The sequence below is a fragment of the Pyrgilauda ruficollis genome, unplaced genomic scaffold (genome assembly GCF_017590135.1).
Source record: "Pyrgilauda ruficollis isolate IOZ18807 unplaced genomic scaffold, ASM1759013v1 scaffold22, whole genome shotgun sequence".
NCBI classification, from domain to species: Eukaryota; Metazoa; Chordata; class Aves; order Passeriformes; family Passeridae; genus Pyrgilauda; species Pyrgilauda ruficollis.
Genome location: NW_024521428.1, coordinates 3959600 through 3983463, shown reverse-complemented (window position 1 = coordinate 3983463; position 23864 = coordinate 3959600). Strand labels below are relative to the sequence as shown.

Sequence of the window (23864 nt, the reverse complement as noted above, 5' to 3'; positions counted from 1 at the left end):
AAACAAAAATCAAGTGTTCTGCTACAGTCAACATAAGAAAAACAAAATTCCCTGCATGCTTCTGCTGAAATCCTTACTGAAGTAAGACTGCCTTATTCAGCAGCAGCGCTGAGGGATGAAATAGAAAATCCTTATTGTCTCTGAAGACACTTGTCAACATCTTAAATCTACCCTGAACTGGAAAAGCTATAAAGGGCCTTAGAGTATATAAAAAAAGAAATCTATCACAGATATCATGCTGTAGTTAAAGTATATTACCTGGAAACTGGAAAATTTATTATTGCAACTGCACAGAATGGTTTGGATTAAATCTGACCATGATAAAACTTTTCCTGTAGCCCAGTGCAAGCTCTCCTTCAGTCATGAATGAAAACACTGCATTCCCAATTTCTTCCTCTGCCTGCCTAAGTTTTCATAACCATCTGGGAAGCCACACAACATCCCATGCAAGTGCTGAATGAATTTGTCAGTCTAAGCCAGCCAAATGCTCTGAGGTGACTTGAAAACAGCTTGTGGGAAATGAGAAAAGTACAGATTATGTCCCTTCTTTAAAAATGCTCTGACAGGGTGCTCATTCCAGGGCACTCTCCTCTTGTAAAAAAAAAAAAAAAAAGAAGGTGAACAGAACCCTTGCCAAATTCTTCACATTTCTCAGTGCTTGCTGTGCATAGCAGGGGAATACAGCCACCCTTCCTCCCCTTCAAGATTAATTATTGTCTTAAAAATGATCCATTTACTTCCTGACTGAAAAGGCAGAAGCTTCACAAAGAAATAAAACAAGCAAACAAAACATACTGGAAAAATTGAAAAATCGTGCTTAAAAAGCCACTGTAAGCAATAGGGTGTATCATTAGCATTTTTACAGCAGAGGTTTTTTGAACCCTGCCAAGATTCAGGAGTGTGATATCCTTTGCTTTATGTTTTCAGAGGAAGACAGTAAAGAGGCAGTGGAGGTCTCCTTTCTCTCTTCCAGACATGGAGTCTGCATGGGAAAACCCCTACTGGTTTCAGAAGGCCAAGCTTTTATCTCAAGACCTCAAGACTCTGTTTTAGAGGAAAACAGAAAGAAGGAGAAAGAAGGGAGTAAAGAAGTGGAGAAGATCATCTTAAAGCTACATTTAAAAACACTAAAGATGTAGCAACCACATCAGTTACTCTGGAAAACTGGGGGTATGGAAGGGAAGGTATTCAAGGCAAACTCCCCAGTTTTGAATCTTTTATTTTTAGGGTGTCCTAGTAGAAAACTTGAACCCAGGCAAAACTGCAAAGTACATGAGTGCTGTGCTTGCCACATGCAAACTTTTAGAGGTCTACAGTGGAAGCATTCTTATGTCTAACAGTAGAAGCAGTCCTGTTTTGCTTCAAACTTTTCCCCTCAAATTTCAAGGGCACTACCTTGTACCTGTAAAATGCATTACACCTAGCTCTCTGATATGTTTTTGTTACTATGCTAACAGAGCTAAATATATATATCAGTAATATATACTGAAGGGGGGATAGGAAGGGAAGAACATGAAAGTCTTGCACCTGAAACACTGCATTGGAAACTCGGAGTAACATGGCTAAAGACTCAACCACTACAGCCTGATCTTCTCTCTGCACATGAGGCTGTTACTGTTACAAAGATAATAACCTGGTATGGAAAAAAATTTGAAGGACTGACTCACAGATAGCAAGTCACTTTAAAAAAGGGTGTTCTTTCACTTAACAGGAATCACATCAATGTCCTAAAGAAGAGGAAACTATTAATGAGGCTAAAGATGTGGGAAGCATCACATACATCTGAAAAGAAAGAAGGTTGGAGATACCATCACGTGTCTCCTGAAGTCAATGAAATAACTTCTACACTTGGGCATCTCCTTGACCAGCAGAATTGTGTTCCAGGATGCATAGAAAACTTTCCTGTTACCCAGCGCATCTCATTATGCTTCACTGGATCTTCCATCTTGTGTAGATACCATGTAGATAAGTATTTTTTCAGCTTCCTTCTATGGTGGGAAATCTGCTGTTGGGCCTGTACTCATTATTATTCAGCCAAAGTATATGTGAGGTTTCTTTCCCTGCCAGGAGCATGGCAACAATGACCACCAAATGGAACGGGGCTCCTGGCACCCACAAGTCTCCCACAGCGTGGACATCTTGTGAGGATAGCTCTCCACCCATCTGCCTCTAGCTACGTGAATGTAAACAAATTTGTGCTCAGGTTTTGCCCCTAAGAAGTCCAACTTCCCTAGGTCTGTTTTTTATGATGGCTGCTCTGGGGATGGAAAGGAAACAAAAGCCTAATGGCAGATTTTCTGTAGACTACTGATGGCTCGGAGAAGTCATTGTGTTGTCTTCCACATGGATGTGATGTGAAGGTCGCACATAGACATCTCGTACTGAGAGATCCCAGATAACCACAAGAATAACTGCAGCGAACTGGTGTCATGGCTTACACTGACAACTGGTCTGTGCTGTTTATTCCTTCAATATGCACTGGGGACAGCTTCAGGTGAGATTTTGTGTTGAGCTGATCTCATACAGGACAGTTCACCTACATCCTCTTGGGAACATGATGGGATCTGAGGTAACTTGTTATGAGCATTAGTTTGTCCTATTATCTTTTCTGAAATATTGCTGGCCTTATTTAAGCATTCCCACAGGGAAAACATGGTCACAAAATGGGTAAGTAGGAAAAGCATTCTGTGCAAACATGTCTAATTTACAGTGCTCTGATATTCTTCTGCAATGCAAGACAAATCCAAGCACTTGAAGATGACAACATATAACACTTCTAAAAATAAACCTGATGGCTGCATGGAAGGCCAGCAGAATTTTTTTTCTTCACTAAAAATACTTACACAGTTAATGGGGCAAGGTATTCTGTCCAGAAAATACCCAGAACTAATTTCCTACTTTTTCACTCCCCTATAAAACAGATTTTATGTAAAAGATACTGGATTTCCTGTCATCCTTCATAGAGGGTTGCTATGGATACTTTGAACAGGATAAGGGGCAACCTGAAGAGTCAGGATTTTTGAGAAAATTCAATGTTACAGTAGGAGTGATACATGTCAAGGTGAGAGAGGACGTAAGATTTAAGAGATTTCCAGTCTGCCTTTGATTTTCAGATATGGTCCTCTGAATAGCATATCCTTTGACTTTAGATTGTGTTTTTCAAGCTGAGCAGTGGAATACTGAATTTAATAAGAGCTTGCAGTGAATGTCTGCTATAAAATGTCTGCTCTTCGTTCCCCTCTGGAAACCCCTAAAAGGTGAATATGTTCTTTAAAAGGAATACAAGAGGGTTTCAGTTTTGCTTTGCAGAAAGGTTTCCTCTTTTGCAGTTAGGCTCTCTCCACAGTAAGATCAAAAAGCCACAGCTCTTTTCCCCTGCACTGAAGGTTGTTCACAAATGCTTGGCTTAGTTCAGAGAGCCCAACGGTCCATTGCCAGTGCATACATGACACTCAGAGTATGCCACTGATAAAAGTTTTGATATCCAATACTATCAGAATGACTGATCACCCCAAGCAACTCTGCCACACCAACATAGCTGTGAGTTATATTACTGTCCTGGGCTTTGCCTTTCCCCAAGTCTCCTTGACAAAGTTAGCTGTAGGATGTATTTCTGCAGCACCCTCTTTACACATTTGTTCAAAACAAGGACACAGTGTTTAAAGGTAAGAAGCAGGAATGGAGCCATTATCCTGGCTGCCTCATAGGATTATCCACTCAGTATCCTCTCTGCTTCTAGAGACGCCAATGATTTTTCATCCACTCCTATTACAGCTGATGGAATTATACGTGGTTGCACAGAGGTGCCTTCTGACAACCTTACTCAGAAACTGCTGGTGTGTCCATGGCACATGACTGTGTCATGACAGTCGGTACTCTGGCACAGAAGTAATAATCAAAGTGATACCACTTTTATAACTGATTTGAGCTTCAGGACCACCAACTTGTGGCACCACAGACAAAACAGTACTGGGGACACAGCAAAAGACCAGGTCCTTTTTGTGTGTGGTCTATTTGACTGGACCAAATGGAAAATTATTAAGTCATCACTGCAGCACAACCCTCAAGAAATGCCAAGACACAGCTGACTTATGCTTTCCAGGCTTTCTTCTATGGATTAGCCCTTGACTGGTCTCACGGTAGACATTTTCAAGTAGGTCATTGAGGAGTTCAAGACATCTGACATGGCTTCTAAATGCCTTTGTAATGAATCTGAAATCCGGGCAGCTGGAGGTCAACCTCAAGGCAGACAGAGCTGTGTTCCTTCAAGGGACGTGGTTTGAAAGCGGTAGATCTTTCTTTTTTATTAGGGACTAAATACAAGCAACAATCTGGAAGAAGCGCAAGCTGAAAGCTGACCCTAGAGCACAAGAATTAAAACACAAGCATGGAAGTCAAAGAAGAAGCCAGGTGCCAGGTTCCAAATAGGTCTCCTGGAAATAGACACTAAAGTACTCTAAGCATCAAGGGCAAGTGATGCTGTATGGAGGGAAAGGCTTCACAATGTGGCAGCTGTTACAGTGACTTGGACATTTCTGGAAAGGCACAGCAGAAAATACGTGATGATGGTTTGATACAGACAGGCAAGCATTGGGTAAATTGAGGGAGAGAAGCAGCCCCCATGGGACACTGCTCTCTGGTCCTGTTCACCATTTTCAAGCTTGTGCAGAGTGTAAAAGGCCCTGCTTGACCTTCCAACAGGGAGTGATGAAAGACAGTTGTGCCTCAACGAACTGCTGTTACCATGAGGAACAACACAAGGAGTTGACACTCCCAAGCTACTTCTGCCTTTGATGGAGGAAAAACATGTATAGGAGACAATTTTTTGTCTGGTAATTCTTATAGGGAAAAAAAGGATATTTCAGTACAATAACCTTGGCCAGGGCACAATGTTTACAGTACTGCTTAACCTTCACACACTAGTCTTACACAATTGTTTTCTTCTAAGTATTGCAAAACCACGATACCTTCAGCTTCACTTCCTAGTTTTAATTCCATCTCAAATATTGCTGAGATATTTCTAGTTTATTTCACTCTTGTGTGCTGCTGAACACTAGAAGACGCTTTTACACATACATAAATATAAATAGATATAAAAATCTGACTTGCAGGGAATCATGCATGCTCTCCTTGAATTTTGGGAAGCTAGCACTTGTGGGAGGGTGCTGAAACCTGGACAGTGCCTTCTGCAGGCTACATTTTTGTACTGTGGAATAAATAAATAAACAAAGATTCGCCCAGCTGGGAAGCATCTACCTTGTACGGTTCACTGAAGAGGGAATAGCTCGCGTTAAACGCGCCATTGTCCTGCTGGGCCTCCTGGTTTCTCCTTTCCCATTCCTTCCTTCGCAGCACGTTTCTATCTGGCTCATAGACACTGGAGTTAGAGAAAAAAAGAAAAAAGAGAAATAGTTTTTTAAGAGTTAAAAATTAGAGGGCAACATATAAACCAGTGTGCATTTAAAAGTTAAGAACTCTGTTTTGCAGACAGATGGCAAAAATAAGCACAAACATGAATCAGATGAACACCAGTTCAAGTAGGCTGGGGAGGTTCAGGTCTCTGGGAATGCTGGTGCTTCCTTCACACAGAGAATAGATAATTAAATTCTTACAGAAAAATAAAAAAGAAATCACATGGCAGGATCTAGTCTGTACAGAACTTCTCTGCTTGAAACGTGACAAAGGAAATATCTAAGCAACTTTGACAAAGACTAGAAGTTCTCTTAAGGCAGATGGTAATTACAGCTGTGAGTAAATAGAAATTATGAACATGTTCCCACTTATGACATATCCTCTGAGTGTTGTATGAAAATGCTCCTTTTTTTCACATGGCTGTGTTTCTGTAGTGATTCTTTCATTAACTAGCTCCCTAAAGAGCTGTTAAAACTATATGCTGTAGTGGTTTCCACAGTTAGGTTGCTTCTTCTGATCTCTGCTAATCAGCCAAGTCGTGAAACTACTACTGAAACAATTCCTCTTTCTGATGGATTTGACACTATCACAACCACAGAACATGCATAAATGAATAGTGGCACAACAGTGTATGTATGGCTAGTAGAGTGTATCTGGAGAGAGAATAAAATCACTGCATTACACAACAGCATTAATTTTTAGAAATTAACAACTTTAGCTCCAATATAAACATTCAGAATAATAACTGACTTTTTTTATTTTCAGAATTCTAGTTAAATACATGACAACATAAACCAGAGAATTCTTATTCTGAATTTCTACAGAACAACACCTTTCAGGTTTACACATTTCAGTTTATTATGTTTTATTCTCCTCACAAAGGAAGCCAACATGTCTAACAAAGTTAACATGCTATTTCAGGACAATGTGACAAGTATGTTGATTCCTATTTTGCTTAGCTCAGCTAAAGTTTTTCCTCTGGCACAGTAAATCTGTAAAGTAGGAATATGTATTAATGTCATGTAAGTGCACCATGTGTTAATAAGATAAACGTTGTCTTGCTAACCAGCTTCCCAGTTAGCAAAACATATGTTGCATTGGCTACCCACGTGATGCTACCTAGTATGCCTCAGGCAAGGCAGTCAAAAGGCCAACAGCTATCTGATTCTAATTCGGGACTTGAGAGAGCTGAAAATACACAGGATATGTTAGATGCTATTAATACTTAAGAACAATGCCTCAACAGTCACTAAATGAACAGAAAACCTTTTGTTCTCTTGTTGATGCTGCTAACTCGAACAGGACTGCAGAGTAGCCTTCTGATGGGTCTGGGGGCAGATGCCAGGGGCCGAGCACAGCTCTCAAACACAGGGGTTGGTTGTGAAAAACAGGGTTTCAGCACAGCAGGTTGGAGACAGCATCCAAACACCACCTTGTTTACAACCACTTACAGGTGGTTGAGAGTTTTTGGGTTTTTATCCCATACCTTTCATGAGCAATGCACGTTATTCACTCCAACACCCTCTACTTGAAAAGCAGCGTAATGAGGAGGCCATCATAGGGATGGAGTTTTGGGCATGGAAAATGCCTTCTTCCAGTAAGAAGGGGATGGTGAAGGCCTCCCCATGGGCTCCTGGGAGTGAGAACACCTCTTGCACATGCTGCTGAGACCAGAGGCAGAGCAGTTGTCATTGACTGCTGTGAGAGCAGAGGTCTTCAGTTACTACCTTGTGCCATCGAGCCTACTCCCATCAGCTGAGTCAGCTAACAACCACCTGTGTCTAAACTAGACTTTCTGCCACGCTTAATAACTGTTGTTAGGCTGGGTTTTCCTGGAGTTTTAAGAGATCAGGTTATAACTTCATCCTCAGCTATGTGTTCCCATCCAGAATTTCTTGACTCTTTGAGATGCTTTGCATTTGTACTCTAGTCTGCAGCCAAATAGAGAAGGGCAGCTTCCCTGAGATTAATTACAATACTGGTCTCTACCCAATTTCTAGGAAGTAAACAAGTGCAACATTCTTCACTAGTCCTCATACAAATTTAAAAATTCACTGGTGTGGTAGTTCTAAACTGAAACAACATTTTTATCCCTTTATTGGACAGAGATATATTTGATGAAGCCATACAAGTCATCAGGTCTCTGAACCCCCTTCTCAAATGAATTCACTGCTGGCAATGCAATGCACAACCTGCAGTAATTCAGAATGATTATGCAAATGTCAGAACCGTGTGACAATGCCTAATATGCCATCTACAAGCAGTAAGTTAGGAAGAGCTACAAGTTGAGAGTTGTGTTCCTTTGGTAATACCAGATGGCAAAATGTCTAGCATTTGTGAAGCTGCTCCTTATTTGCATGAACATTGCAGCAATCACATTTCCTTGAACGTATGTCACCAAATGTATTTATTTGTTTTGGTTCAAGGAGAATACTGCCAACTGCTATAATAGTCTTTATTGCAAACACTTCAGTTAATGGAAAATGATTCTTTTTAATAGATTTCTTCTTTATTTTTTTTAAATTTGCAATTTAAAACAATCCCAGAGGTACCTTTTAATGGTTTAACGTGTGTCTTGTTTCAATAGCTAAGCCACGAAGAACATGCTCATGAAAACCTCATGACTTTTTCCTCATCGGGGCATGTGTACATATGTGAGTGATATATGCATATATATGTGCAGCATGCATGCTCAGTTTTGTAAGACTTGGAGCCAAAGAACATGCAAACACTCACCACTCAAAAGTCAGTGTCATTATATTTGTTTCATACAGGTCAAATTCCAAAAGGTGAATTCAAACAGTTTTTAAATGGTATACTGTTATTTTTAAAATGTTGCATCTGTTTCTAATTCATGTTTAAAGGACATGAACCAGAACGTGAGCAACAAGTCAAACTCTTGCAAAAGTATAGATGAATAAAGGTTGTATTATAGAAATTAAATTATCTCAAATTTGGCTCATTGCTTTTTTGATTTATCTCAGCCCTAAGATCTGCCAAGACACATACTGGATACACCAATGAATTGTGCCTAAATGCCAGTGTCTCAGGCTCAAAGAGCTTTCAGCACACGGCCACCACCCCGGTCACAGCACCCCTACCTCCTCTGCTTCTTCCAGGACACACGGAACAATTTCCGTGTGTCCTGGATTTTTGCCAGATCAGATTTCCAAAGGATTGCTAAACATCTCAGAGTAGGTGTGTTTAATGAATTTTGATCTGCTGCGATACATTTTGGCAGATCACCTGGATGGTCCCCAGTCTTTGGCCATGCCCACGGTGAGCGTGGCTCCCTGTGGGACCAGCCCGCAGAGGAGAGCCCAGGAGTGCTGGTTCCTGGTGGGAGGGTGTAGTGGCACCAGCCTCCCCACAGAAACACTCACAGCTTTCTTCATGCTACTCCTGCCATCAGAAGGAGCAGTTTCCTTTAGTCCTTAATTAGAAATAGACAGAGATGGCTCAGGGGACAGCCTAGGAGCAGAGCAATAATTTTACCTGAAAAACCTGGGGCTGGGATTTAATCTCCTACAAAGTCCAAAGAGTTATGTTGTCTCAGGCTAGGCTGAAAAAAATCATATAAAAAGCTTAAGTTTTAGGTGTTGAAAAATCTCCTTTTCTTTCCTTTCCTCTTTTTGTTTTTCTTTTTTTTTTAAGCACTCTATTCCTGACTTGCTCAGATATCATTTTTTGGAGCAACTCAAATAAAAAGGTCTCATCTCCATGATGAATGAGGTGGTGACAGGGCACCAACATATCCTCCTGTCCTTCAGTTTGGGAACACCCAAATTTGCATTCAGAGGAAGATGTCCTTTTCCACAAACGAAGCACTGCACCTTCAAGAGGAATTACATGGTGTGCATTAACGATGCTGCTTGACCTTTTCAGAAACCACAAAATTGCTGCATCACGAAGGGGAGATTCTGGAAGGGTACTGTTATTCTCTTACAAGATCCTCCTAACAGCTGGCATCTTTGAGGCTGTTAAAGGCACAGGTAGGTAAATTGAGGGTGAGATTGCTGGTGCTCCCCTTTCTCGGTATCATTTTATTTTCTTGAAAAGGAAGGGGGCTGGCCACAGTTTCTGAACTCATCATTGGCAGCACCCTGCAATCTTGCCTTTGCCTTTCCAGACCTTCCAATATAATTTTCCAGTCCAAAGACTTAGTTAATTATTCTCTGAATTGTGAGGGCTTTGCCACACCCATATAAACTCACATCTTCCTTCTACCTCCCCATGCACATAAATACTGCTATATATATTTAGCAGGAGTAGCTTGTTTGTTTCCAGTTAATGTTTACCCAGGAGGCTGATCTCCTTCACCTTGGCAGCTACCTGTGGCACTTAGCACAAAACATTCAGAACCTGAAGTCTAGACATATTAATTACAAAAGCAGAGCTGATGCTTCATGCTAACAGACAGCTATTTCTTAAACGGGCAAACCCACAGTTCCTGTGGGCTCCTGGCAGTCCTCTGCTAGGGAAGACCTACTTCCCAGGGCTGAGCTTCTTTCCCAGATTTTGTCAACCTCCCCACTTGTTCTTAAACTGACCCTTCTTCTTCCATCAGGAAATGAAAAAGCTCCATCAAAACGTCATCAGACTACAACTCCCACTCCTGGCGTCACGGGAGTGACACCGTCCCCAAGCTGCTGGGTGCAGCCCACATCAGCACTGTGCTGATCATCTTCCCAACAAACAGAAAAACCCCCACCTCAAAAACATAACCCATACAGTAAGTGACTAAAAGATATGTGCATTTCAAGAATAAACCTAGACCCGTGAACAAGTTTTCTGCAAGGACATATATATCTTTGAAATTAAATTTTAGCACACGGTCATTTTTGAATTATGAACAAAGCTAGGACTGCTTCAAAGCCGTGGAAAACAGGCAATATTTCAAGAAAATAAATTTTAAAATGGTTTACTGATTATTCTCAACATTTCCCCACAAATTTTAATCTGGCACACAAATCAATATACTAAATTTCAGGCTGAAGTGAGGACATTTTCTTAAATATTTAATAGTCTAATTCTCCCCTGAATTACTACATTTATGCCAAAGTAGCTAAATAGAGTAAGTCAAAGGAAAAACTTACACAACACCATAAAAAAGCAGCCCAGCCCTGATGCAGGACAGTGATTATGAAACTCAATTCAAAATAGAAACTGGATTCTGAATTTTAATGTACCCTCATTCCTGTATTTCTGCCATATTTTAAAACTCAAAAGGACGAGTCAGACTGAGCTCCTGTAAAGGCAAAAGCCTCAAACACTTTTAGAAAATAGGCCTAACTCTAATGATTTAATTACAACAATTGAGGTTGTCTGGTTTGCTGAATCGCCATGCTTAACATAGTTCTATTTCACTGTTCATGTCCATGGTATTTGCTGACCAATTTCTGGATACCAGTTTCATTTCCAGATAAGCATAAATGGTATCTGTTTGGAAACTCATTGCTGACAGGGTATAGAGAACTCCAAGTTATGGCAAGATCTGGCAACCTTTCATTTTTGAGCATTAAATATTTTCCCTAATGATATTTGAACTATCAGTTAAATTACAACAAAGGAGCTGCCTTTGATGAACAAGTGTCATAGTCAATAAAATACCTTCCTAGGCAACAACTGGCTTTTTTTAGACCTTTTATCTATCCTAAACAGCAGAAGTTAATTTGAGGATTTTTACAGTATTTTTTCCCATTTACAAACAGGAATGCCGTGGGGTAAAGCAATTACTCTGATTTACTGTTTTCACTTTGATTGAACATAAAGATGTAGCAGGGTCTCAAAAAAGCAGTAACTTAACAAACTGTGCTCCTATCCACAGATAGATAAAGTACCTATTTTGCTATTTCAAAGAGTTTACCTCCAGGCAGCAGCACAGAGCAAACATCAATCAATGACATGTGTCTAAGATGAGATTGATGTTTACTCTCACAGCTTTTCATCTTACATCCAATAAATTATTTTTCCTTCACCAAAGTGCCTGGTTAAATTTCATTTTTCACTTTGCAGTATCAGTTTTAAAACTTTAGCTTCCAGCAATTTTAAAGCTAGGCTTCATTGACGCTTCAGCTTTTACAGCCTGTTTATGATTTGTATTAGCCATGAAACACTACCGACCAAACATGAATACGATCAGGGCAAGCTGAGCTGGGGCAGCCTCTCGCACGGTGGCAGGTGCAGGCTGGAAGGTGTGAGATTACTTTAATTATCTGCCTGGAAATTCCAAGTCCAAAACAGGGAGCTGTATTTTCAGGGGCAGATATATTGCATCCACCAAACAAATGAATATATACATATCATATCTGCAAAATCAGCATCGCAGCGTTCGGGTCAGGTCTTCTGAGGGTTAATACTGGGCAAGTGGAAGGCACCAAGGAAAGGCTAATTGTGGGTGCAGTTATTACCTTACAGGCACTCATACCTGACATTCACAAAATATAAGTGCTTCACATGCAACCTGATTGAATTTTAAATATGTATCAAGGTGCTGAGAAGACCTGGGGCTGCAGTTAAGACTGGGACCTAAGCTGTTGAGTCAGAGTATCACAACAGAGGAACATTAAAAAATCATATTTAGTTCAACACCTGCTTTTATAAGAGTATCTCTTCCAGCCTCGCTACAGATAAAACAAGCACATTTTCTTCCCTCTGTGAAGGTTTGCTCAATGACAGAAATTGAGACATAATTCTAATTTATTTTTTGTTTCAGGAAAAATAACTTCATCATATGGTAAAAATTTACCAGTCCATACTTACATTACAAATGGATATTAAAAAATTCACCACTCTGTATTAATAGATAATCCTATTTTCAATGCCTTATTTTCTTTTATAACCTAAATCTGCTAGCAAAAGTGCCTAAAATGGTTGAAGATCTTAAAACAACACTGAGCCAAGCTAGAAACAGAACATTACAACAGCTTTAATTTTGCACTGATCTAACAATATATTCTTTGAAGGTATATTCACAAGTGTAAAATTCACCACTGCTAATAATCTTACACCTGGAAAGAGTTTCTTTTTCTTCATAAATCAAAATTAAATTTAAAACCTCTAGAAACCAAGTGAAAATCTTGGCTGCCAAGAAACAGATATTGTAGAAGTGACGAAGTATTCCTCTTGTATCCTCATCCACATCTCCCATGTATAGATTAAAAAAAAAAATTAAGACTGAACAGCACAAACCTGACAGATCACAATAATATCCTTTAATTTAATTTTGTAAATGTCACTTTTATGTTGTATTTTAAAAATAAAACAGCCCACAGAACCACAGAATCACAGAAAGGTGTGGGTTGAAAGGGACCTTTAAGATCACCTAGATCCAAGCCTGTGTCATGGGCAGGGACACCATCCACTACAGCAGGTGGGTTGAAATGGACCTTTAAGACCATCTAGTTCCAAGTCTGTGTCCTGGGCAGGGACACCATCCACTAGAGCAGGTTGCTCAAAACCCTGTTCAACCTGGCCTTGAAGACTTCCAGGGACAGGGCATCCACAACTCTGTTCCACTGTCTTGCCATCCTCATAGTGAAGAATTTCTACATTTCTAAGCTAAACCCACCCTCTTTCATTTTGAAGCCATTCCTCCTTGCAAGCCATTCCTCCTACATGCCCTTGTAAGAAGAGGCTCCCCAGCTCTGTTGCTGGCTCCCTTTAGGTCCTGGATGGTGCCATAAGGTCTCCCAGGAGCCCTCTCTTCTCCAGGCTGAACAACCCCAACTCTCCCAGCCTGTCTTCCCAGCAGAGGTGCTCCAGCCCTCCGATCATCTTCATGGCCTGCTCTGGACTCCATCCAGCAAGTCCACATCCCACCCGTGCTGAGGACCCAGCTGGTGCAGTATCCTGGGTGGGCTCTCACCAGGGAGGAGCAGAGGCGCGGAGTCCCCTCCCTTGCCCCGCTGCCCACGCTGCTGTTGGTGCAGCCCAGGGGACAGCTGGCCTTGGGGACTGCGAGTGCCACTGCCAGCCCACACTGAGCTTCCTGTCAATCAGCACCCCCGAGTCCTTCTCCTCAGGGCTGCTCTCAACTGAGAGAACAATTTTTTTTCTGCCTAACCTAACAGTGAATTCCCTGGGCTGCTGCTACACAAGGCCTTACCTAACTTGGAGATTCCGCTATCCGATCACTTTCCTCTCACACTGCTTCCCTGCCAAAGATGTCAGACAACACCCTTGTGCCTGTTTCCCTGCACAATGATTTCTGCTTTCCACTATACCCTTATGCATGTCAAACTGTTCCAGTTACAAACTGCCAAGCCTGTGACCTTTCTGCTTCTCCTTTGCATTTCTTCTTTAGGCTTCTTATAGTCATAATTAGTCAAAAATTATAGCTTTTTAAAAAAATTTTTTCATCTCTGTAGAGAATGTGCACACATAGGTAAATTATACATAAATTATACATTATCCAGTCTTGGTCAGACTGAATGGTGCCATAAACTGAATTTACACTTATCAATGCCTGATTTCTAGGGATGCTCTGAACTTTTAAAATGTAATGAAAAAATTCTGGCCTTTTAAAAATCTATTTGACATTTTGCAGTAAGTGTTTAATACTTTATTTAAAATGTTTGTTGAACTTCCTTTTGATATGTTTGCTGAAAACTAGATTTCAGTCGATAAAGATTTTCAGTGTTAGTTTCAGTAATAAAAAAAAAATAAAACTCATTAAAATTAACCTAATGAAAGTTTAAGACTTTCCTGAAACTTTATAAAATCTAAATAAATTTAAAAGTGCCCTGAAAAATGTGAAAAAATATGTTCTGCCTCTAGGTCTTTTAGAGTAAAAAAATCCCTCCTTGCTCCCATTTTTTTTTAAGATACTTAAGTAGCCTGTTCCTTCCAGGGGGCTCTGTACAGTGATCCATCTACCCACAGCTATTTGCAGGACTGCTAAATACTCCAAGGTATACTTCACATGGCACACACAAATTGAAAGCTCTGCAACTGGTAGAAAACTTTTACCATACAATTCACCCTGGTATGACCTGACTTAAAGTAGCAAAAGCAAAGATCAGAATCATAGAATTAGAGAGCCATGGAATCACTGAGGTTGGAAAAGACCTTCTAGATCAAGTCCAAGCTTTGACCAAATACCACCGTGCCAACCAAATCACAGCCCTAAGTGTCACATCCAATCATTTCCTGAACATTTGACTGCAGCTCCTCCCTGGACACCTTTCCAACCACCCTTAACCACCCTTTCAATGAAAAAATTCTTCCTGATGATCCAACCTGAACCTCCCCTGACACAGCTTGAGGGAGGTTCCTTTTGTTCTGATCTGGTTCTCTGGGAGAAGAGCTCGATCCCCACCTGGACACAGCCTCTTTTCTGGTGGTTGTGGAGAGTGATAAGGTCACTTCTGACCCTCCTTTTCTGCAGGCTAAACAACCTCAGCTCACTTCTTCACAGGACTTCTGCTCCACTGCCTGTCTCTGGAGCTGCTGCAGCACCTCAATGTTCTTCTTATAGTAAGTGACCCAGACCTGGACCCAGCATTCAAGGGATGGCCTCACCAGTGCTGAGCACAGGGGGACAATCCCTGCCCTGCTCCTGCTGGCCACACTATTGCTGATCCAGGCCAGGATGCCATGGCCTTCCTGGTCACCTGGGCACACACTGGCTCACATTCAGCCACTGTCAACCAGCACTCTCAGGTCCTTTTCCACTGGGCAGTTTTCCAGGCACTCTGCCCCAGCCTCTAGCACTGCCTGGGGTTGCTGTGACCCAAGGGCAGGACCTGGCACTTTGCTTTACTGAACCTCATACAACTGGCCTCAGCCTATTGATCCATCATGTCCAGATCTCTCTGCACAGACTTCCTGCTCTCCCTCAACACTCCTTCCCAACTTGGTGTCATCTGCAACTGACTGAGGGTGCATTCAATTCTCTTGTCCAAATTATTAGCTAAGATATTAAACTGGGCTGGCCACAAGACTGAGCCCTGGGGAACAGTACCTCAGGCTTTTCCTCATCCTTGGTTACAATGTTCCCCTCCACATCCAGTAAAGGATGGAGATTTTTCTCAGTCCTCTTTTTTTCTTTTTTTTTTTTGTTAATGTGTTTATAAAAACATGTTTTATTATCTTTCACAGTGGTGGCCAGATTGAATTCTAGCTGAGCTTTTGCCTTTCTAATTTTCTCTCTACATGACCTAAAGACATCCTTGTACTCTTTCTGAGTTGCCTGCCCCTTCTTCCAAAGGTCATACTCTCATTCTTTTCCTGAGCTCCAGCAGAAGTTCCCTATTCAGCCAGGCCATTCTTCTTCCCTGCCAGTTTGTCTTTCAGCACATTGGGATGGTCTGCTTCTGTGCCTTGAAGATTTTTGTCTTAATGTATGCCCAGCCTTCCTTTGTTTTTAAGGGCTGTTTCCCAAGGGGCTCTCTGAACAGTGTCCTGAACAGGCTGAAGTCTGTTCTCAGAAAGTCCAGGGAGGAGGTTTTGTTGACCACCTTCCTTACTTCACCAAGAAATGAAAACAATATAATTCTGTGATTACTATGCAAAAGATGGCCTCTGATCAGCACATCTCCCACCAGCCCTTCTCTGCTCATGAACAGCACATTAGCAGCGCACAGAGGGGCACTTACCAGCTGGGTCAGGAAGGTAACTTCCACACACTCCAGGAACCTCCTCGACTGCCTCCTCTCTGCTGTGCTGTTTCCACCAGACATCCCGAAAGTTAAAGTCTCCCACAAGAACAGGGGGGCAGAGATCATGACATGCCAGCCAGTCACTCACAGAACCTTTCATCTGCCTCTTCATCCTGGTGGGGTGGTCTGTAACACACTCCCAGCCAGGATGTCTCCCTTGTTAGCCTTCCCTCCTTTTCTCACCCACAGCCACCCAACCTTATCATCACTATTCCTCAGTTCCCTACAGGCAAAACACTCCCTAATGCACAGAGCCACCCCTCCTTCCTTGTCTGTCCCTTCTGAGGTGCTTGCAGCCATCCACTGCAGCACTCCAGCTGTGACAGTCATCCCCGTGGCAGTGACCTCGTTGCAGTTTTCCCGATGCCAGCTCCTCGGGTTTGTCCCCATCCCGCTGCTCTGGTGCAGCTGCACTTCAGCTGGGCCACTGATTTCACACCAACACCGGCATGTGACCCCTAGGCTCATCTCTATTGAGACTGACTTTATCCCCTTCCTACTTCAAACCTAGCTTAAATCGTTAAGCCAGATCTAAGAGCACTTTACCAGTAGAGAGGTAACAGAGTGTTTATTAAAAAACATTCTTGACATAGAAGCAAAAGTAGCAAAACTTCACAGGATGACAAAGATGAGTAGCTCTAAGTTGTTAAACAATTCTGGTCCTATGAAACAGGAGTGAAAAATACACAAATTCAGCATCTCAATGTACAGATTCGGAAAACTTTTTCCTGTATTTATGTTCTGGTTTTAGATCAACATTCAAAATTATCTGATGTCCAAAGTGTACCAAAATACAGACCTGAAGTACAGGACACAGGACTGCAGCCTTACACAGTATTATACTTTCACAGAAAGCCAAAGCACAGTATTTCATTATGAATGTGTCAGCTGTTAATAACCATCAAATCTATGACTCATGAAAACGTCTATACATGTTTTATTAACAAAGCAACATTTCCAATTTACTTTTACCACAATGGATAATGACTGAAGGTTCATCAGGGTTAATCAAGAAAATGATGTAAATTTTATACTGCATTATGTTTCACTTGGCTTAAAATGGATCTTGAGCGACAATCGTTTTTATGTGTTTAATCATGATTTACAGCATTATGGAAACCACACAACAGCCCCTTTGTGGAAAAAAAAAAAAGTTATTAGCAAGTCAGTGCATAAGTCATCAGATTTTATGTATTCACAGAAAATCACTTCTTAGGATCTTCAGCAGGCAGGCACTGAGTTTGCTTTCTGTAAAAATAGGATTAGTATGTTTTGAGATGCCTTGTTTTAATTCATCTTTCCTTCAGATCTTATAGATAGATGGAGATCTTTTTTTTAATTATTATTTTTTATTCTTTTATTTTATATATTGCAGAGAAACCATCACTCCATACAGGTTGAACTAAATTTTAAATAGATCTGTGCTAGCATATCTGCATGTTAAAAATAAATTTGGATGATGTTTTTGGATGATTTTAGTAACTGCACATGCAGATAAAACAACCAGAGAAGTTAAACCCTATGCTAATCATAGAGATTAAAAAAAAAATCAACCTCTGTAAACGCCCAAATAATAAATCCACTAAAATCCCTACTTTTGCTTACATGAACACACAAATGTAGCTCACTATAACAAGAAACTGTGACTGTTTTTAGCTATCATTTGCTTGTATCAGTGTCTGTAAGCATAAAATCTAATTACGGGGAATTATGAAATTCCATCTTCATTCTGCTCAACTGAAAGCATTTCAACAGAAAATAGAATAAGATACCTATATTTATTCATAAAGATGGCTACATATATAAATTTATACTTAAATCTATCTCTGTAGAACCTGTGTAGGCAGCTTGCTTTCACAGAACTAAAAGGACCACTGTAATAAATCTGGGTTCAAGAACCTAAGAAAATTGTGGCTTATACATAACTTCAAGATACAAACAGAAAAAAATTTCTTATATAGAGGGTATTTCACTCTCCTTCCACAAGACACTAGCAGCAGCCAAACACTGCACTGTGTCATAAAGCTAACCAACTTCTCAAAAAGACATTGTATACATTTAAACTAAGAAAAATACAAATTCCTTCCCAGTTCTTTCTTGTGTAAATGGACAATGTAAACTGTACCTGAGGTTTATCTTTACCGAATAATAGTATCACCACATATCCTCGGAACCTGCCTAAGAAAACTGCCTGCCACACAAAACATATAACTTTTTTAGTATCTTACTCATGATATCCTGCTTGTTCTATCATATTTTGGCACATTAGCCCCAAGGGTTATGAAATCAAAATTAGGAAGAGAAGTTAGTCAAGACCAGCATACCCATGAATAAAAGAATAATTTATGTCCACACATGAATAAAGATGCATACATGTTAAAATGATGAGAAAGTTAACACTTTTATGCCCTGTGACTGGTGTAATTCATGTAAGCTTCTTACACATGCCAGTCCCAATTCATTCTGACTACAAAGATGACTGTATCACATAACTCATGCTCACCTTCAGAGCTGCACAGAGAAGCATCTTTCCTCCCCTAAGTCACATGCAATGGGAAGGGAGGTATTTTATATCTCATTATAACAAACCCCCACCCCAGTATTTGAATCACAATTTCAGTTTGTGCCTCCCTTAACACTCTGCTTCTGCTTAAGAAGAATGGCTATGCCACAAATCCAACCCAAAACTTAAATATGTCAGAAATACAAACAGCTAAATGAAATTTAAGTGCAAAAAAATCTTCTCTATTTTAACTTGCAGAAACAGTGTGACTGTTCAAGTGCCTCATTTTCAAGTAGGTTGAAATGCATTTAGATATTTCAAAATTTGAACGAAATTACATAAAAAATGACAAAAAAAATCACCCAGAAGCCCCAATGGTTGTGACAGATGCAGAAGCCAGAGATGCCCATGCAGGGATAGTGCCAGAGGCAGATGCTGTCACTTGGGGGAATCAGCCTGGTTCCACGCCAAAGCAGGGAAGCCAGTGACCTGATGAAGTTGGATACATTGCTCCCTGACTCTCTAACAGCTGCCTTGCCCTGACTACTTTTTCTCAGCAAATTTTATCTTTAGCAAGAACAACAAAAGATTATAAGAGAGAAATGGTTTCTTTTTACTGCATACTCTACTTGAAGTCTGAGTTCATAAATGTATATTTGTGTCACAGTAAATTATAAGCATTTTATTTACCTGTATAGTATAAGGTGTAAAATTATTCAGTGTTTCATTTTGAAAGTGTTAAGAGGCATCTAAATTCTATGCATAGTTGCAAAAACATGAGGAAGGATCTGAATCTTATGTATTATTCTAAAACCATGTATTTGGGAGATGTCTATAACATTTCTATTTGAATCTTCCATAGCAAAGATCCCTTTTTGTTGTAGTTAGGAAGCTTAGAAATCTTTGGGTAATTTTTTTCTACAAATTTTTTAAATGTTTCGAAACATTTGACTTCAGTTTGACCTTCTCTCACTACAGTGCTCAAGAATATCAAATTTGTGTGACCTGTCAGTAAGCCCACTGAAACTGATTTCATGGCAACAACTTAGAAGGACTGGAATAATTCTCTGACAGGTGGTGCATTAATAAAAGGGCCAGAATTTAATCATTGTTCTGTTTCACTAGAATAATACAATATAATTGAAAGGAGTTAAAGAAAACCAGGAAACAAGACTGAAGGAAATTCTCCTGATTTTTCCACTTCAGGAAAGCCAACAAAATGCTGATGCCCAAGATAGGAGATCTGCAATGTTAAAAAAAACCATACAGGAGGAACTCATCCTCCTTCTTTGTATTGGCAGATTATCAACCCACGATCCCACAGTTCTCTGGGGATGGGACAGGACTGAAATAGAAAGGACTCTGAAAACAAGACAAGCTCTGCCCTGATCCCTAACCAGTTTCAGTTCGCTCAAACTCACAATCACCATGATAAAAATCCAGCACATAGAAGAAGACTAATCATGCAGCTTGGATTTAGCTGCTCACAAGCTCTCAGGCTCTCTAGTCTTAAAAGTGATGACATTCAAAAGCTCCACAGTAGATACCAAAATTCTTGTCAAGAGATAACATTTGAACCTCATGAAAGGTGCTTAACATTTTAAAGACACTAAAGTAGAGTGACTCTGGTAGATGTAGTAGAACAATTTTTTCCCCACTAAAAGCTGGTTCCTGGGGTGGGCTGTAAGACAAGTGAACAGTGGCAGTATTCCACAGTGCTGCTTACTTGCAGAAACCCAGAGCAGCACTCAACAGACAGATGAGGGACCTGCTTGCTGTTCCTTCCTCACCCTGATGGACGGGCCCACAGCGAGGAAAAAATGACAGAGGTGAGGGTGAGAGAGAGCACAAAAATACACCAATCACCAGTGAACTTGATTTTTATTGCAAACCAAACAAACCAAGGTAAAATTCACACTTGGTAACTGGAATATCCCAGTGCAAAAAATAAACAGAAGCTGTTATTAACAAGAGAATATTTTGTTGCTAACATGCCATGTTAAGCAGGAAACTGCTACTACATTTAGCTTTCCTTAAAATTTCCTAAGCAGCAATTCTAACACAGTTTCTCAGTGACAAAGGGAATGGCAGAAAATTACTTCCTGCTAGGTTATGGAAAGCAAAAACTTAAGATAATCCATTTGGGTATTTTTTTAATACAAGTAAAAGAAAATAAGCTCAGTGAATTTGTTCAAGTTTCTATTTGGGGTTGTTTCTTGAAAAAGCTGTGAAATAATTGTAATATGCATGGATCTATTTTGCTGTGAACCAAGACAGTATCTTAGTAACTCAGTAAAGATTTCTGAATTTTGTACATGGTTCTAGAGAACATTTTGCTGTTCCTGATGTGTTCCATTAAGTTAAAAAGAATTTAATAGTTGGGAAGACCCAAGTATCAAGCTGAAAGTAATATTTAAAGCTAAGCTAACAAACTTCATGTGCAATGTGCCCTGGGGTGACCCTGCTTGAGCAGGGAGGCCAGACCAGATGACCCACTGTGGTCCCTTCCAACCTCACCCATTCTGTGATTCTGTGATTCACCCAAAACTGACCCACAGCTGGGCTCTGAGGAAATCACACCCTGGCCTGAGGACCTCTGCTGCAGGAAAGACATGATGTAGCCCAGAAAAGAGACAGATGGATAAAGGAGTGAGGTACGAAAAAGGACAAATGGAGCTTGTCTGGTTTAGAAAAGGGAAGACTGGAAGACACATGATAATGATCTACCCACCTATAAAAACTTGTTGCAGAGCAGACAATGATGAATTGTGTTCTCTGTCTGTTAAGTCATGCAACTTAATTTGCCAAAGAGGAGATTTAGATATGATTTCAGAAATGCTATCTAACTTTAAAAGGAAGGACTGGAAGAGGCTGGCTATCAACTCCACAGACTCCTTGGCTTCTTTATCTCAGTTCTCCTCACAACCCTGTCCTCACCAGCAGACAGTTATTGTTAAGATTGTTCCTTCTTAGACAGGTTTAATACATAAAATAAACAAGAATGGGGAATCTTTATCCACTGAACAACACAACATCCTATCTTCCTTCCAGATGAGCAAAACTGTCCCCTGACATTATTACAGGGATGCTCCTTCATAAATACCTGCCTGTTATCATTTACCAAAGTAAGACTTGCTCTCCTCAACAATGAAGACACTTTTCTGCGAGGAACATACATCAAAAAGATTATTTCTGGAGTAGGGACCTATAGAAGCCCCTATGTGGCTACTCCACAATCCTGAGGGACTCTCAGGCACTATAAAGATTAGATTCTCATCTGTCAGGCTGGCCTAGGTGCATTTCTCCTGACCTAGAGCCAGGGGGTGGAATAAAGGCTCTATGCAGCCCAGTATTTGCAATAATTTTTATTTTTAATAATTTGTGCTTTTCTTTTAATATATGGGTTAAAGGACAGAAAAAATTTCCTTTTTTCAGTAACTGAATTCAGAAACTGATCTGTAAGATGTGAGAGTAGGAACATCTTTTCCACGATCTCCAAATCAACCCTGTATAGGTGCTACAGAGACATGCAAGGCATACAAGAGGTGACATGCGAAAACAAGAGGTTTTCTAAAATATCTTGGTTGCGAACAACTTAAAATTATCTCTGACACTAAAAATTCCAGAAGGGGTTCTACTCAGGGCAGTTCTACTTATATTTGCTATTAGAAATGTACTTTTAATTCCTAAAACTCTCTGGCGCACGAAAGATCTGAATCCCATTTTACAACAGGAAAGGTAAGGGACAAGCAAGATGATTTCATGACCAAACTCAAACACCTGACATGTTAAATACGCCCAACAGTACACATGTAAAGCCAAACACTAAGCACCAGCCATTCAGAACCAACTCAGGAAGATTCTTATCAGTGTGGGCTTTGGGAACATCCACAAAATGTGGCAGAAAATCATGGCCAGCAAGAAGCTAACTGCCTCAAAAGCTGAGTCCCAGAGCTTAAGTTCACTGTACACAGTACACTACAAGGACTCCTTTTTCACTTCATCTCAGGATTTGCAACTGTGAGGTAAATACAGTCTAACAAACTCACTTCGGAATAAGAATTCATTATATTTGATTTAGCCTACCTTGTGTTGTAATTTATGACAAACAAAGAAGACATGGTAAAAAAAAAAAAGTAAATGAAACAATGATGATTTTTAATTGATAGGCAAGCTGAAAAAAAAATTACAATTTCCCCTAATCCCACCAGAAAACTATTTTTCTACTCTTATAAGTTTAACAAAAAAAAATCAAGAAAGAAGAGAATAATTTGTCTGTACGGTGCAGATATATTATACTCTCTTTTGGGATCTGATTAGACATTTTCTATAATGTGAAAATATGGCATGTTTTGTCACAAATTGAAGTAAAGCCTTCTTTTTTTAACTAGTTTGGATATTTTTGCTTACCTATTCATGGCATTACATCCATCATAAAACGTCATAAAACAAAAATACTGTTGGTGATATTTTCTTGCAGAGACAGACATCAATGCTAAGCACTTAGCAGTATGCTGTGTTTTTCTGAAGATGCACTTGGGGGAATCAAAGTATTTTATTGCACAGTAGATACTATTCTGTTTGTACTTGCATTTCTCCCAACTTAAACCATTTGCAACATTTTATTTCAGAGCATACATAACCAAGAACACTGACTGGGTCATATTGTTAAGTATTCAAACAATTCCTGCACATCACTTACCAAAAAATGCCTTTGGGTAAATATATTTTCTTTTTCTTTTTCTTTGCCTTTCCTTTGACAGTGCCCTTATATGACATGTTCTCAGAAAAAATGAACCACATTTGCTCCATTTACTGCTTAACAAAAATAAAATGAAAAAATGTTATAAGCTATAAATAAAATCATCTAGTATTTGTATTGCACTAATTTGTCAGGGGTTGAACAAATGTTAATTATACAGCTTTTTAAAAATCGGGCTTGTTAATGTCATTTTTAATTTAGAATGTTACACTGTAAATGTTTTCCATTGTGTTAATTTACACCTGTTATTACAGCCTTCATTATTAGGTTTGTACTGGAACAGCTACTTTGTGCCATTGAAATTTGCTTAAAACAGCAGAAACAATTACTAATTAGAAGGGCATGTTTACTTTAATTATATTTATTTCCTAGTCTACTTTTATATGTAGCACACTATGAAAGTGTATGATTCAATTAGCCAAACCCATTTATCTGAGGCAATTCCTCAAATGACTACTGCTTAGAAAGAAAGCAAATTCTTTCAGCACTACTTTGCCTCATAAATTCATACGTGACACTAATAAAT

The 23864-nt window shown here is 39.9% G+C and overlaps 1 protein-coding gene across 1 annotated transcript in view; it reads right to left on the bottom strand.

Annotated features, from left to right (window-relative positions):
- The window catches only part of AFF3 (AF4/FMR2 family member 3), a 273293-nt gene extending 257199 nt beyond the window's left edge, over positions 1–16094 (bottom strand). The window contains exons 1-3 of the mRNA XM_041468410.1: positions 16011–16094; positions 8286–8314; positions 5257–5377 (exon numbers count right to left, since the gene is read on the bottom strand). Of these exons, the coding sequence (XP_041324344.1) occupies positions 5257–5377; positions 8286–8314; positions 16011–16094 (234 nt within the window). The remainder of the gene's footprint in view (positions 1–5256; positions 5378–8285; positions 8315–16010) is intronic.
- Between the last annotated feature and the right edge of the window lie 7770 nt (positions 16095–23864).